Below are 17,348 nucleotides of genomic sequence, written 5' to 3'. Positions count from 1 at the left end.
TGAGGAGATTCTTGTATGCAAAACAAAGCAATGAAATATGAAACTTTATTGCAGTTACTTTATTATTATTTTTTAAGGATCATTTTATGTGACGTTTGAAGTCAAAATAACTCTGATAATGAAACTATTTAGATCACCTTATCACCTTTCAATCCAGGTTGCCCCATACTCCCTGGAAGACCCTATGCAAAAGAGAAATACAAGAATAAAATTACTTCACTGTTTGGAAGAGAGATGTTTTTAGTTTAATGTTTGTTTATGAGCTGCATAATACTTTACCAGAGGTCCAGGAATTCCAGGTGGTCCAGATGGTCCTACTGGTCCCACAACACCCTAAACAACAATAAATAACACAATAGCTCTCTGCATTTATTTTCACAAGGAACAAACCTGTCTAGAAAGCTTCCAAATAATATAGTATATTTGCTTCTTGAGTTCTGGGATTCCCCTAACCTTTTTCTTACCATTAGAACATATTAGATCTGACGTAGATCAACTGTGATTAACCATAGCTAAATCACCTCAGGGAAATTTTTTAAAAACTAAGTGTTAGAAGTTTTGAGACTTAGTACAGCAAGACTTCTAGTTTTACAATCCATTCCTAGAATGAGCCCTAGAATTTTAGGAGGTGCTACTGAATTGATATGAGCTTGCTTCCAATGCAATATTTTATGGCTTTATCTCCACTTTGCTGTTTTTATATTGTAAATGTTTCTTTCACTGCATTTTTATCATTTACGTTAATGCTGCCCAGAAAGCTGCCATTACAAAGTGACATAGATATAGAATAACTAAGTGAAATTTGTTTACCATCATGGACAAAGCCTACTTCTTGCACCTAGCCTTCAAGTGAACTTCTGACAGTGGTAGAACATGGATCAATGGCAGCATCCACATGGCAGAAATAATCTGGTTTGATACCACTTTAACAGCCAAGGGTCAATGCTATGGAATTCTGGGAACTGTAGTTTTGTGAGACATTTAGCCTTACACTACAATTCCCAGGATTCCCTAGCACTGAGCCAGGGCAGTTAAAACAGTCTTAAACTGGACGATTTCTGCAGTGTGTTTTGAAACTTAGTTACACTTAAAAAAAACCCAGTGAACTCAATGGGATATATCGCACTGACTTCAAAAGAACTACTCTAAGTGACAATTAGCACTGTGAACCTCTTCCATATTATAGCAGACCCAATGTGGGTTCAACAAAGTGCTGGAAACAAGCTTGGAGCTGATGAAGTTGGTTGAAGACTAGTGTTACATGGATGATAAAGCACACATAAGATGACAGTTTGTCTGGCACACTGATGGTCTTGTTACAGCATCTTTTCACTTTTCAAGGGGGAACAAGTGGGTAGTTGTTGTTATGTGTTATCAAGCTGGCTTTGACTTACGGCAACTCAATAAATAAAACCCTTCCAAGAAACTCTGTAATTAACAGCCCTGCACTCATTACAGTAATTGAAACAAGACAGGATTAAGACAAAGTAACTGTTAGAGATAGGTTAGAAGTTGTCAATGAAATTCAAAGGGGGCTTTTTTAATTCCCCCTGTCTCCCTCCTTTCTGTGAAACAAACTTATTAAGACTACTATTTTAGACTACATGCAGGTGGCTTAAATAAATGGTCCTCTCCATTTACACAACCACACATACAGTATTTATTAAAAATATTGTTAATAAAATATTTATTAATAAAAAAATTAAGTATCAAGGCAGAATGTTTCAAACTTCTATCTTCTTCAGGTACTCTGCTGTAATCAAGGTACCAGTTATAAAATACAATGGACAGAGTATTCCAAAATGGATGGATAATGCTGGATACCCATCTTCCGTGTTGAAATCAGGAGATGTCAAAAACGCTAAGTCTATAAATCTAAAAGTTCTACTTTTTTTCCTCTAATGATCTTCACTTAAGTGTTTGACAATATCCTTTTGAGATACAGAACAAACTTGTCTGAAGTGGTATTTGATGCTTTAAACACCACCTACACATATCCCTCCCCATACGATTCAAGTGGGAAAGTTTTTTTCCTTCTTTACTCTTTCTTTGATGCTGAATTTGCAGATTTCTATATTAACAATTAACAAAATGAACACAAAGATCTGTGTCTAAGTACAGACACAGGAGTGCTATTGTGCAAAAGGGTTCAAATTGGACCATGCACGCTGACATCAAATATTCCCATAAAACTAAGGTTGTAGAACCAACATTTGTTGGCTGTTCTTAGAGACCCTTTTACACCAAGATTTGAGTAGATAGATTTTTGATTGCAAAATATGTAATTGCCCCTTTCATTTAAATGCACACACATTTCTTCACATCATTTATTTCCACAAACTTCAAAAGCAGCCACCATACCATTAGTCTTAGTATTTTCTGGCAAAGTCTTCATTGGTTTCTTTCCAGTTGTTTAGATTTTTTTTTTACAGTAGAATATTGGGAATTGATTTAAACCACACTTAATTGGAACTAAGCGCCACTGATTTAACTGGAAATAGCTTCCAAGCAAGTGTGCCTCGGATCTCAGCCACAGTCTGTAAGCACTGAACTGGCAATGGCTTAATGTACTTTTGTCTAGAAACCATCAGTCCAATGTTGATGTTATGGAAATATGCATATGGCAAAGATTGTGCTGATTTAAATGCCAGCTGAAACTATTCCAGATCTAACAAAGAAAAAGAAATAACGTAGGGCCTCTGTGTGTTGATCTAGAATTGCATGTGAACTTGGATGGAAGTTAAGAAGTTTCTACTGAATAGAAATATATTTCCACGGCAGGGAAGGAATATTTTCTACTTGTGTTACTTGCTACTTAACAACGTCCAAAAGAAACACATTAAAATTTCTGTTTTAGGAAGCAAAATAAAAGAATGCTGTGAAGAATCAAAATCATGGCATTGAAAAGAACATCATGTAATACGATGACTAAAGAACACAACCACAACTGTGCCTAAAACTCACTCCTCACAAAGTAAGAGAAGAAATTGCTTTTAATTTGTAAGGAGGCTTGCCAAAGTCTGAGCATGCTTCCAGAGAGCAAATGTAAATACTATATTTCAGTAAAATATTTTATCTTTTTTCTAAATACTTATATGTTTCAGGGTACTTGACCACAGGTACATAAACAAAGGTGAGCTACTTTTGTCATCAATCACAAATGGCTGAGGATCTCACATATAGAGTGAAATGATCTGATGCAGAACACATCATTATCATGTGCCCCATATTGGTATGCATGTTCCATGGTTATTTATAATCTTTCCCGAGTGCACCACAATGCAAGGAAAATTTGCAATCAGAAAAGAATTGAGTAGGCTTGCAGCCAATATGACCAGAGGCCAGAGCAGCAGGTGATTCTGGCTGCAAATGCTTCTACTCACTACCAGATGGTACAGAAGTGTAACAGCCTTGATCAACTATTAATGCCTCCTCATGTGCCTCCCCAGGTGACTATGGTGAACTATAGGTAGATTACCGCACTACACTCTTATAGTCCTGCTATTCCACGTTTACTGCTCTGGCTGCCTCCTATTGCATTCTCGGATTTGTAGTTCAGTGAGGCCTAAGAGCTCTCTGGTTGAGAACTCTAAATGCCTCTCCTTAAACTGCAAATCCCAAAATGCAACAGGAGGCAGCCAGAGCAGTAAAAGTGGAATAGCAGCACTATAAGAATGTAGTGCAGTAATTTAGTAAGTAAAACAGAGGAGGTACTGTAGGTTTGCATCTAATTAAAGCCTGTCATTTACAGATTTCTTTCTATCAACAGGATGGAAGAGACCCTCAGAGCAGAACTGAAGAAGACATGGGAAACTGCAGGAAGAAGAGGGGAAGGGAAAGTTCTATTGCACAAGTAGTGACATTATATCTTAACACATGGAATAAGTGATGGTTTTTCTATCCAACCCTGTTTCAATATGGGATTTCCACTATTTATTTATCTTTAATTACTTGATGAAGATGCATAAGTTGGGTTGCAACTTGACCTATCTGTTTACTTATCTGGATTGCAGACCCAAACAGGAGTATAATTTGTTCCTTTCTGTTCCCCTTTCTTTCTATCATTTCTTTCCATCCTTGCCTATGTGAAACTCACTGCTCATAATCTTGTACTGGAGGAAAACATGATGATGATATGAAAGGCAATGTAGTAATTAACCTCCAATATGTGGAATACAGTTGGCCCTTCTTACACACTGATTTTTTATACACGGATTCAAGCATCCATGGTTTGAAAATATTCAAAAAAAGTATAAATTCCAAATATCAAACCTTGATTTTTCATTTTTTATTAGGGGTACAATTTTGGTATGTCATTATATTTAATGGGACTTGAGCATCCACGGATTTTGTTATCCACGGGGGATCTTGGAACCAAACCCCAATGTATAACAAGAGTCCACTGTACTATGGAAATTATCACATGAGAGGCAGGACATCATTGTCCTGTCCCTGTCCTGTCCGATGGCAGGAAGGACTTTCATGTATGACCTGGCATTAACCAGCAGGGAAGCACCAGTGAAAGTGATTGTGTGAATCACTTTCACTCACAGCACGCTGAACCCATCATTCAGTTGCCCAGGAAGCACAAGTGAAAGTGATAGTATGAATCACTTTCACATGAAAGCAGGCTGAAAAGCACTTTCAGCCATCAGCTGAAAGCGCTTTCTCCTGTCATCTACAGTCTTTTGTGATAATGGAAAGACCCATTATTACCATGATGGCTGAAAGTGTTTTCAGCTTACGTCCGAAAGCGCTTTTCAGCCCACTTTCATGTGAAAGTGATTCACGCAATCACTTTCACTCAGGTCATGGATGCGATAAGGATGGGGGAGTGATCCCATCCCTAACCCTTCCCTGTGTGATAATCTTCTATAAGGAAAAATAACCTAAAGAATGGAGGCAAAGTGGAAAGGAGGAATGTTATTCTTTGTACAATACATTCTTTCGAAAGACTAAGGGCCAAAACAGATGGCTGTGTTAAGCCAGCTTTGGGCTAGCTTGGCTTCTATCCATCTTGAGGGCAATTACACGCCAGCCAGCTTCTATCCAGCTTGGGGCATGGAATTTAGATGCCACTCGTCCTGGAGCCGTCGAAAGGCCGGCTCTAGAGGCAAAGGGGTGGCTTTTTCTGCTCCTATTTGGCTCGGAAACTGGCTGGATTGGGGCTGTGTGTCTGTTCGCCATGGCCTCAAGATGATCCTTTTTGGCCGTCTGTTCTGACCCTAAGAATACAAAAACGCCACAGGACAACAATAACTGTATTTTATTTATTATCTCCTTGAAAAGTTCCCTCACTATAACTCTGCATTGCTCTGCATCTAGGGTTTCCCAACAGGGATAGTCTACAGAATACAGCATTTGATCAGGGAACTAATATTTATCTAATCTATTATTACTGTGGGAGAGTAACCTTGGGCAAGTCACATGTTCTCAGCTTCAGGGGATGGCAATGGCAAACCTCTTCTGAACAAACCTTACCAGATCAGAGTCGGAAACAATTTGAAGGCACACAACAACAACAACAAATGATTACTGTATTTTTACTGTAAGGTATGGAAAAAGTTGATTTTTTTTCTGCCTTGGGTAACAAAATAACTTGATCAGAGTTGATTACACTGCACCATGACCTGCAAAATGAGAGCACCATTCACTTTATCTCAACATGATGTGTTGTGCTCAATCTGTTTCCTCAGCCCCTATGAATCCAATCTGAGACAGCATGCATTTTCAGTAAGAAGCCCTTACCCTCCAGACTTCATTGATATGTCATAGCACAGCCTGACCCAATTCCCCCTTTCAGAAACAATCAGAACAGTAAAATAAAAATAAAGTAATCCAAGGTTAGAGCATCCAAGCTGTTAACACTTGGGAGTATAATAAGTCAATGAAAAGGGTCCTACAGGTCAAACTGCCAACAACTACAGTGGACCCTTGTTATACGCTGGGGTTTGGTTCCAAGATCCCCCGTGTATAACAAAATCCGTGTATGCTCAAGTCCCATTAACTATAATGACATAGCAAAATGGTGTTCCTAATAAAAAATGGAACATCAAGGTAAATTTATACTTTTTTGGAACATTTTCAAACCGTGTATGCTTGAATCCATGTATAAAAAGTCCGTGTATAAGAAGGGCCGACTGTATATCAAGGAGCAATACAAAGATGCCCCAGTAAAGGGCTGAATAGATCATTACCCTTAAAGTCTTCTTTGTTCTGCTTCTAGCTTTGTCAAATATACAAAAATTCTTTTAAGAAGAAATAAAGATTTTATACTCACCCTAAGCCCAGGAAATCCAGGAGGGCCAGCACCACCAACAGTTCCCTTTGGCAAAAATAAAAAAAAATTAAAATAACTCTGATGCATTGTTGCTGTAGTTGTATGTGTCTGTTCTATGAAATAAATACAAATATTTGGAAAACTATTTCTGAATAAAGGATTCAGATAAGGATAAATACAAAGCAGATTGCAAAGTACAGAGCTTTTCTATTTCTAAAATGCTGTAAATTTACACAGCACTGTACACAGTAAACAATTAATTAAAAATAAAAACCTGCCAGAGGTGTACATTCTAACAGGAAACAGTTATAAAATTAAACGTACATTAAAATAATTCAACACAATCCAATTAAAATACAGTAAGCCAACAATCAATCACGTCATGACTTGAAACGCTTCCCTGAACAAAGTTGTCTTCAATTCAGCCTTAAAGCTGATTAAAGAAGTAAGAGTCCATTCATTAGATTAAGGGACAGAGGTAGGAAAGAAGAAGCGCTGAGAGCAGGAAGTTACAATAATACAGACAAGAAACCACCAGCGTGTGCACCAATATCTTGGCACTAGATGCTGAAAGAAACGGCTTAATTTTCGCAATATTATAGATAAAGAATCTGCACTACTTGGCTGTGGCCTGGACTGGGGAATAAAAAACAACAAGGAGTCAAAGATAAAGCTGAGACTATGTGGTTCCTTCACAGGCTGAATATGGATATTGTAAATTTTAATGGAAAATGAATATTGCAAAGTTGGCTTTGTTGGGAAGACACCAGTCTTTGCTATATTAAGCTTCAGACGCCGGTGGAGCATCCACTCAGAGACAGCCATGAGACAAGATGATACTCGCTGTTCAACAACTGGAGAAAGTTCTGGCATGGAAAGATACAGTTGGGTGTCATCAGCATACAGATGATATTGGAAGCCATAAGAGCAAATAAAATTAGCTCAAGTCCCATTAAATATGATGACATAGCAAAATGGTGTTCCTTACAAAAAAATGGAAAACCAAGGTTTGATATTTGAAATTTATACTTTTTTGGTCATTTTCAAACCGTGGATGCTTGAATCCGTATATAAAAAATCAGTGTATAAGAAGGGCCGACTGTATAGCCCACTACACACAAGGTTCTTCATGACTCTCAAAGGGAGGCACTAGAAATGCTGATGTCCAGTTACTGAATGCAAAACAGTTAAATCTATGTTAATTCTATGTTAATCACGTTATTAATTCCTAACTTCCAGGTTTAAGAAGTTTTCCTCTTATTTTACAGTGTGCCTGCACCATGCATGGATGCGTTTTATGCGGCTTCCACCGTATGCAGAAGCCGCTTGGGGAGGGAAATAATGGCCCATGCGCCTATGGCGAACGCACACCACTCCGCCACATGCATGCACCCCATTATTTCCTATGGGGCTCGAGCATAGGTGGATTTTCCCTTACGCGGAAGGATCCGGAACGGATCCCCCGTGTAAGGAGAGGGCCCACTGTAGTTTCAATTTAAGAAGTTATGTTTTTCTCTTATTTTATTTTCTACTCAAGCATTTGCCCTGCAGAACACAACAGCACATTATCAATGTGTGTGTTTGCATTCATGAACACATCTAGAGAGCGTGAAAGCACACATGACAGCTTATGCATGGGGCCCAAAGGAGAATTTACTGCCCACAGCCAAGAAGGGTGGGACAGCATTTATCATGGAAATGGTACAAGGATAATTCTGTATTCGTGTGTTGTGTTTACACATGCCTATCTTTCAGTGCTAAGTGTATGTGTTATGTTTCATCAAGTACAAGTATATTTTTATCATTAGATGCTCCACTTCTAAAAAAAACTTGCACTAGCTTATGATCCACCCCATAATTTACTATGCTATGTGAAATATATATTTTATTAGCAACTGCAACCTGATACATCTCATCACTCCCTCACAACCCCCAGCAGCTGTAAGTCTGGAATAGTGCCTAAACCAACCCTGGGGAATGGGCTTGACTGGTTATTTTATAGTAGCAGCTGTCACAGACAATTAGAAGAAATTCATTTGCAGCTAGATTTATTAAATTATTTTTTCTAAAAGTATGCCATTTTATTGAAGCGTTTAAAGCCTACATTTTAGGATATATGTACTGCAAACTCTAACCTAGAATTAAATATTTTTGTTCTGTATCATACAGTGGGCCCTTCCCTTACGTGGGGGATCCATTCTAGATCTCCCACATAAGGGGAGGGCCCACTGTATGATACGGAACAAAATATTTAATTCTAGGTGCAGATGCACTGTATTTACAAAATATTATATCTTAACAGTGTTAAAATGCTACAAAGCAGGGGTTGCTAACAGAAAGTGAAGTTTTCTTAGCTGACAGAGAGGCCTAAAATATCAAAATACACTTATGAAAGTGAAATCAAATCTCAAAAAACGTCTATGAAATCCAAATGATAAACAACAGGGTTGGTTTAGGCACTATTCCAGACAAATTCAGAAAAGGCCATTCTTAAGAAACCATTCAAGAATGATTTAAAATGTATGGAGTTTTAGTATCACAGGCTTCTGGCCCACCAATCCACTATGACATTCTGCATGACTTCAAGTGTGAACTAGTTATAGAAGCCTTGCATGGACACAAGTAATGATTGACAACCTTCAGGGCAAAATTCACAATACATGAAATTTGTGGCCATATTGTACAGTTTTAATCTAAAAACAGCAACCATAGCCATAAACGGGGTGGGGGCATCCTGATAGGACTGGGACTGCACTACAGAGAAGGAGGAATTATCTCACAATCTCCATACAATACACAGTTTTCACAATATTTGATCTGGAAGTAAAGTTGCAGTGTAGAGCAATTTCCCACTAGAAGGACAAATAGCAACTTGGGGGCAATGTAGACCAGCAAAAACACCTGCTTTGGGGTGGCGTGGGAGATGCCACACACCCCTACATTGCCCCCAAGCTAGAGTCATGCCACCCCACTGACCCTACAGCAGGTGGCGTCATCCCGTGCTGCAGAAACATGGGGAAACTACCAGCTTTTTGCCAGCTAAAAAAGGGGCAGCATTCTGATGCTCCTTTTTGAGCTGGCAAATAGCCGGATCAGGGGCGCAGCATGCAGTTGCCACAGCCCCGATCCAGTGCTCAAAGGGGTGGCAGGAAGCCGCTCCTTCAGGGTGGTCTGTTTTGGCCCTTGGTGAACAATTGTCATTACTACACATCAGTGGAGCGGGAGAACTAAACCTTTTCCTTCCCTTACAATATTGCAGTCTCAATCTGAATCACAGCCTTCTAAAATTTACTTCAGACAAAAAAATTAAAGACAAATATATGCGAATGTACATTTAACACAGGATTGGGCAATTTTCTGGGGATACTGGTTACACTGGACTTCCTCTAAAATATACTGGAGACAACACTGCTGCTGAATTTGCTGTTGCTGCCACATGTACTGCAGATCCTTATGGTGCGGGAAAGTACTGGAGTATTCTCTGAACTAGAGCTCTGTGATTCTGCAGCACAGACCATTTCATAATCTCCATCTCTTAAAATGGGATTAAAGGGTTGCATATGATCTGCAGGGTGTCTCCCTTCTCCCATTTAAAACACAAAGTATTTGGCCCTTTAAACTTTATAGAAACACATAAAACTGCAATTTTTAATTGTGTTTAAAATTTGATTGTCACATTTTAGCTGGTTCTTTTTGTGAACTGCTTCATGTTCCACTCTGGGAGAAACGTAGCATATAAAACAAGCAAGCAAACAGACATCAGCCTGCATTGTTGTCATTATGTGCCATCGGTTTAACTTATAGCAACTCTATAAATGATACACCTCCAAGAGACCCTGTTATTAACCCTGCTCAGATCTCGAAAACTTGGATCCATGGCTTCATTTATTGAACACATCTATCTGTAACACAGTCTTCCTCTTTGCCCACTGCCTTCAACTTTTCCCAGCATCATTGTCTTTTCTGATGACCAGCCTGGATATTGAGATATTATTGTTGCCACTGAGAAATAAAGGCCTGTTACAGACTGCCAGAATAAAGCTGCTTCGGGTCTCTTTGGAGGTATGCTATTTAAATGATGCATGGGTCCTAAGAGTCCAGAGGTCACGCCAAAGCCACATTCCATTTCTAAGCACTGGAGTGCAGCTTTGGTGCAGCTTCCAGATTCTTAGGACCCACACATCATTTAAACAGCATACCTCCAAAGAGACCCGAAGCAGCTTTATTTTGGCAGTCTGTAACAGGCCAAAAGTTCTTATAAACAATATGTGAAAGCATTCATGCATCTTAGGAGTGATCCTGAGTAACTCCCCTCATCCCAGATGGTTGAATGCTATGGTACTAAGCCAGAGGTGGAGGGAAAGGCTGCACCACCACCACTGATTCTGCTCTTCACAAGTCTGCTGATTAGACTGGTACCCCTCAGCAAAGGATCAGTTCAGGATGACTATATAAATCCATTATAAGATTGACCAAGCAATAAACAATCTAATTAAAGAACAGAAAATCTTCCCTCTGCAACCTTATTGTGGTTTGTATTATAATATGTTAACAAGTTACTGAGCATGTGGCAGCATACTTACTGGAGTTCCATCAGGACCAGGTGGGCCTCTGTTTCCAAAATCACCCTGTAAACCCTGAGTAAAACAACAACAGTTTAGTTAGAAATCATAGCATACCCAAGTGTATGCTTAATATTTTGTATTGAAAGACAAAACTAGATACTTAACCCTTTTTGAAAAAAAGTGAATGTTTTAGGACTATTTATTATTGGCTTCTCTGTCCTAACATCTTGGTTGACACACATGTATCTTCCAGTGATCTTACATGTATGAGGGAGCCACGTAGCACAATAATGTTCATATTGTCCTGCACAAAATGCTTTACATTGGATTCAGTCCATATATTCCTCTGCCTGTTGTCAAATGTACACTCAAATGTAGTGAAATCAATTGACCAACCTGTGCATGTAAACCAGGCACAAATTTACATTAGCAGAACAAAACAAAATTCAACGCACAACACTCCCAAGCAATGTATCTGCCACTAGGAAAGGAACTAGACTGTTTGAATGTCTCCAGGCATAAAAGTTCAAAAAGCTGTGTTAGTTCAATACTGAAGTGCAGCAAAAGCTATAATGCATTACTTCAGCAGTGTTCCTTGCTCAAAGTCATCTTGGGGAGAGAGAGGCAGGCAAGCTCCAACTGCCTGCCTGAAAGAAGAAAAACCCCTCCTTCCGACCACCATCTTGAGAGGGAGAGAGGCCTGGCCTGAAAGACTAAGAGCCCTCCTTCTGACCATCTTGAGGGGGAGAGAGGCATGTTATGTTTTATTTTGACTTTGTATTGTACTTCCTGTTGTACACGCTTTGATCCAATTTGGAAAAGCAGTATAAGAAATATTTTATTTGCTGGCACAGCAAGATAAATCAGTGTATTAGAGCTAGTTAAGGTATCCAGAGAAAACTTTTAAAATGTAAATAAATTAGTCTATACTAGGTGGAGGTATGTAGGGGAGGGAACAGTAATCTCAATTGGTTTGTGAGGTGGATTGGAAAGCAATGGAGGGGCATCCTTACCAGCAGCTGATGGGTAGCAGAATAGGAAAGAGCACCTTGAAAGGTACTGGCACTGCTGACTATTTAGCACAAATGCACCAGTATGCCATCTCTCGGGTTAGCTTGATGTTGTTAAAGACACAATTCTGTACTACTAGGATACTAATTCTCCAGATATTTCAAATCAACTCTGCTTTTTTATCTAATTCTATCTTGTATTATTATCTATTGTTTTATACATATTTTGTAGAATGTACACCATTGGCAGGTTTCATTTTTATCGATTTTATTGTTTGTATGTACAGTGCTGTGTAAATCTACAGTGCAATATAAATAAATAAATAAATAAATAAATAAATAAATAATAATAATAATAATAATAATAATAATAATAATATAGTTTCACCTAGTACAGTAATTCTTTGTTTAGGTCCTTCATCTGTTTTGGACTCCAGCTGTCACAAGCCCCATCTATAAAGAATCTGGAATCCTCCTAGCTGAGGCTTGTAAGAGCTGTAGACTAAAGTTGAAAACTATTATACTGGGGCTGCATCTACATTGCAGAATTAATGCAGTTTGACTGTACTTTAACTGCCATGGTTCATTGTTATGGAATTTTGGGGTTTATAGTTTTGTGAGGTATTTAGCTTTTTCTCTCAGCGAGCTCTGGTGCCACAATAAACTATAAATCCCAGGATTCATTAGGATGGAGCCATGACAAAGCAGGGTCAAACTGCATTAATTCTGGGTGGCAGCAACCTTAGCGAACCTGTAATGTGATCCAACAAGCAGCTGTCAGATTCTAAAATATTCCACAGAGCAAAATTTAAATCCAGAAACATTTAAGAAAACAGAGTAATTCTACAAAACAAAGTAGACCTGAAAGAAGTGCACAGATCTTGAACAGATCCTATTTCACATCACCAACCCCTTTCTGAAACAGAGATTTTCAAAATCAGTTCATGATATGGCATGTGTGTGGTAGATACAGTCTGTTGCTGAAAGGGGAAAAATATCCCATTGACTAAAGTCAAACTCGTGGGATCCCAAAATTGTTTTTGGGTTCCTAGCCTAAAATTCTCCTTAAAAGATTTATTCTCTTTGCCCTTGGCCTAAATATTTCTCATTGCATTTTAGATACCACTGTAACCATTTAAGTGGTAAAACCATTTTTGGCATTAAATAATGCCATTTGACATGCTACTGTGGAACCTTTCAAAGAGGAAGTCTATTAATATTTTACTAGGAACTATGATTGATTGCTCTTGCCGTTACTGCAAGTTATACTGGAAAATTGTTAATAAAATTTATGAAGTGTCCTACATCATGTCGACATCTAGCTACAACAAAGCCTTCATAGAATTTATTCCTCTGGCCAACTACAACATTTGTAAAATTCTGCATATTGTGTATAATACAATTGGCAGTAACTTTAAAATATGGCAAACCCTGCCAGGTTTCATGTAATATACATAATGGGGAAAAGAAATTCAGTACATGTGTTTTGAGTAACAGAATAATTTATTTAAACATAGTGTACATTCAGCATTATGTCAATGCTTTCAGACAAGAGCCTATAATTTTCTTAACAGTAAAGCTAACCAGTTTAATATTTTGTTCCATTTCATTTATACCTAATGTATTCATGTCTATAACTAAGGGGATTATCACACGAAGGCTTACTATCTCTGAAATGTCAATAAATAATCTGTAAAGAGCAAGGGTGTGATTGTCAGTCATGCTTTCCCCCCGATTAAATCATCATAGAGATGTCCTGTCATTAAAGTATTCGCGGAACAGACATTTCTCTGCATAATGGGAACTTCCGTTATGCAGAGAAATGGCTGGGAGACCTCCAGGACAATTTAATCATGGGGGACAAGCACGACTGACAATCATACCCTTATGCTTTACGGATGATTTAGCGATGTTTCAGGGATGATAAGCTTCTGTATGATAATCCCTTAAAACTAGCCATTTTTCTCAAAGAAGCTGCACTTGTAATAGATGTTAGTATCTATAAAGGGGACTTTCATAGATTACTACCATATATGAAATGGTACCAAAAGATCAAACAACATATTGTCAAAAGCATTTTCAAAATTGTTGGGGGGAGGAATCGAAAATATTTCACTAACTGCTCAATGAATTGGCATCATCATATTTCAGAGACCAAGCTCTTCTTCAAGGGAAACCTTTTGTACACAATTCTACAGTTGTAAGGCAGTTTCCAAAGGTCTAGTTGTGGTACCCTATTGCAACAAAAACAGAGCTCTGTGGCACCTTAAAGACTAGTAAATTTATTATTACATTAATTTTCACAGCTCACGTCAACAAAAGTACGGGGTGTTATACAGAATGTTATTAGAGAGAGAGAGAGAGAGAGAGAGAGAGAGAGAAGTTTAACAGACAAGGGAAACTGGAAGTATAATCCAATGGCAATCCGAACGCAATCATGGAGTTTAACATTATTGCGTGATAGACTACCACATGCAATTTCGGGCAATGGGAGGTCAGTTCGAACGCAATTCAAATTCATGTAAATTCGCTGAACTAGCGAATTCACGTGAATGCATTCTGGCCCCACTTTCTTTTCATTCGAAATTAAGAGAAATTCCTCACGTGTGATAAAATCTGTCCATTCCCAGGTTATTTGCTATTTGCTATCAAGTTGACTTCAACTTCTGGTAACCCTATGAATGAGAGACCTCCAACTCAACCTACTATCAACAACCCTATTCAAGTCTTGCAAACTCAGAGCCATGGCTTCCTTAATTGAATCAATCCACCTGTACTGCCATCTTTCTCTTTTCCTACTGTCCTCCACTTTACCATACACTTATTGTCTTTTATAATGAGTCATTTTGTCTCATGATATGTCCAATGTACAATAGTCTCAGTTTAGTCATTTTTGCTTCTAGTGAGAGTTCAAGCATGGTTTGCTCTATTACTAATTTATTTGTCTTTTTGGTAGTCTATGATAGTTGTTTCAGTTTTCCTCCTTTCAGATTTCATCACCATTCAACTTTTAGAATCATGCATAGAAACTGGAAACCTGCTTTTTATGTGTTGTGTGGATGTGTGTGTTACACCAAACTACGTTTGGTAACACGAACATTGTTATACCTGGTAAGTCAAGTAAGTATATGGAGTATATTAATCCTGATAGATCCAATAGAGAGACAGTTTATTGCTTAGTCCAAAGACCAGCATTAATTCTGATGCAAATCTTTAACACCAGGTTAGAATGTCCTGCACGATGGGGTAAGCTCCTGTCACTAGTCCCAGCTTCTGCCAGCCTAGCCATTCGAAAGCATGCACATACAAGTAGATAAATAGGTACCATTTGGTGGGAAGGTAACAGCATTTGGAGCAATCATGCTGGCCACATGGCCACCAGAGCAGTCCTCGGATACCACTGGTTCTTCTGCTTAGTTACGGAGGTGAGCACCGCCCCTTACAGTCGGTTACCACTAGACATTCATGTCAAGGGACTACCTTTACCTTTAAGTACTTATAACAGTATGGTGGCCCTGCTTGCTCTCTCTTACAGCACAAGACAATCACAATTATAAAGCTGAAAGAAACAACAATGGTTATCTAGTCCAATCCCCTGCCATGCAGGAATACACAACTAAAGCATCTCTTCAGTGCTTTCAATACCCATCCAACTTCTGTTTAAAGATCTCTAAAGATGGAAAGTCCACCATCTTCTAAGCCAGTCTATTCCACTGATGAACAGTTCTTACAGTGGAAGAAAAAGTTTCCCCTAATGTTTTGGTGGAATGTCTTTTCTTGTAATTTGAATCCATATGTTTGTGTTGTACTTGCAGCAGCAGAAAACAAGCTTGTTTCATTTTCTACATGACATCCTTTCAGATAAAGAGAGTTATGATGTCACTCTTCTTTTCTGTAAGCGAAACATGTCCAGCTCCCTAAGTTGTTCCTCATGAGGCTTGATTTCCAGACATTTAATCAGCTTCTCTGGATATGTTCCAGTTTGTCAATATTCTTCTTGGTGCTCAGGACTGGACACAGTACAGTATTCCAGTGAGATCTATCCAAAACAGAGGAGAGTGGAACTACTGCTGCCCTTGATATGGTCACTATACTCCAGTTGATGCACTCCAGAACTGCATTTGGCTTTTCTGGCTGCTGCATCACACTCTTGATTCATGTGGTCTAGCTTGTGGTCTACTAAGACCCCAGGTCCTTTTCACATGTACTGCTTTCAAGACAGGTGTCTTTTTTCTGCCTATATGTAATAACTTGAGACAACATAAGGCACTACTCTGTAATAATTAAAGACTTGCAGAAAAGTTTTACATCAGAAATTGACTGAAGTAATTTTCATAGCATCCACAAAAATATTTTCCTTTTAATGTATGTCCACCCCCAAACCACCCCCGCAACTCTTTACACCTTGCTGCTGCTGGGCTTCAGAACTATTGTTTATCTTTACCCCCTATATCTTTTTAAGAAGTCTCCTCTGCATTCTTTCAGCAGAAGAAAATAACTTAGAAAAGACAGCATTTTCCCTTTATATGTAGGGAGAAACTTAGACTGTGCCTATTTACTTAGGAGTAAGCTTCACTGAATTTAATGGGACTTACTTTTGAATACATATCGATGGATTTTGCTGTTAAATGAGATAATAAACAGTTAATGAAATGAAGAATACATAAACTATCATACCTGTCTCCCCTTCAGCCCTCTTTTTCCAGATAGACCTGGAATACCCTGAAACAGAAAAATGTTACAAAACACATATTCACAGGTCACTATGTTGGCCATACACCTAAATCTATAAGTCAATGACACCTTTATTGGCCAATGAAAAAGCACAAAAATACATGATGTAAGTTTTTGAAGCTCCACCAGCTTCTTCATCAGGCAAAAGATATAATCATGCAGGAGAAGCAAGTGACAACATTAAGAGTGACAGGACAACATTTTGTCTCATGGTATTTCTGAGTTATATTAGTTAAGATGGTCTGACTAGAGGAATACCAATGCAGGCAAAGGTCACTTCCCTTCTTGGCCATGGGGGGACTGGGGGCAAAGGGCAATAAAATTCAAATCCATTAGCAGTAGAAAAGAAACTTTCGTTGAGAAGTTACATAGAATGTGTTTTTTTTAATTAAGTTAAAGTCTCTTGTTATATGAAGTTTATTAATCTCATTACCACTCAGTTGTATTTTTTTTCTGATCTGTTCTCATATATTTTGAGGTAGTTATAATTCCAGTATACAAAACATGAGAATTTCTTCCAGTGGCGACCTAAAAGGTTTTTAAAAATACTGTATCAACAAGTGAAGTAAAACTGGCAGAAAACCTCTGGTCGAGCTGACATTATTTTCCACATTTCTGCTTTTTTAGTGAGTGCTGCATGGTGCTTCCCTCCTTTGGCCTTTGTGAAAACATTCATGGGACTTCTCAGATGTTTTCAAACTTCAATGAGGCTTCCTTTTTAACTTTGCTATTCTTAGTTTCATTTGCCTCAAGTTGCTG

The 17,348-nt window shown here is 38.4% G+C and overlaps 1 protein-coding gene across 1 annotated transcript in view; it reads right to left on the bottom strand.

Moving 5' to 3' along the window:
• Nucleotides 1-17,348, bottom strand: part of COL24A1 (collagen type XXIV alpha 1 chain) — a 200,699-nt gene that overhangs the window by 126,254 nt on the left and 57,097 nt on the right. Inside the window, exons 12-16 of the mRNA XM_089497545.1 lie at nucleotides 16,533-16,577; nucleotides 10,864-10,917; nucleotides 6,281-6,325; nucleotides 280-333; nucleotides 138-182 (exon numbers count right to left, since the gene is read on the bottom strand). Coding sequence (XP_089353671.1) covers nucleotides 138-182; nucleotides 280-333; nucleotides 6,281-6,325; nucleotides 10,864-10,917; nucleotides 16,533-16,577 — 243 coding nt within the window. The remainder of the gene's footprint in view (nucleotides 1-137; nucleotides 183-279; nucleotides 334-6,280; nucleotides 6,326-10,863; nucleotides 10,918-16,532; nucleotides 16,578-17,348) is intronic.

The sequence above is a fragment of the Sceloporus occidentalis genome, unplaced genomic scaffold (assembly GCF_023333645.1).
Source record: "Sceloporus occidentalis isolate IW3139 unplaced genomic scaffold, rSceOcc1.0.p SCAF_104, whole genome shotgun sequence".
Taxonomy (NCBI): Eukaryota; Metazoa; Chordata; class Lepidosauria; order Squamata; family Phrynosomatidae; genus Sceloporus; species Sceloporus occidentalis.
The sequence above is the reverse complement of the archived record's forward strand: the minus strand, read 5'-3'. Positions and strand labels throughout refer to the sequence as shown.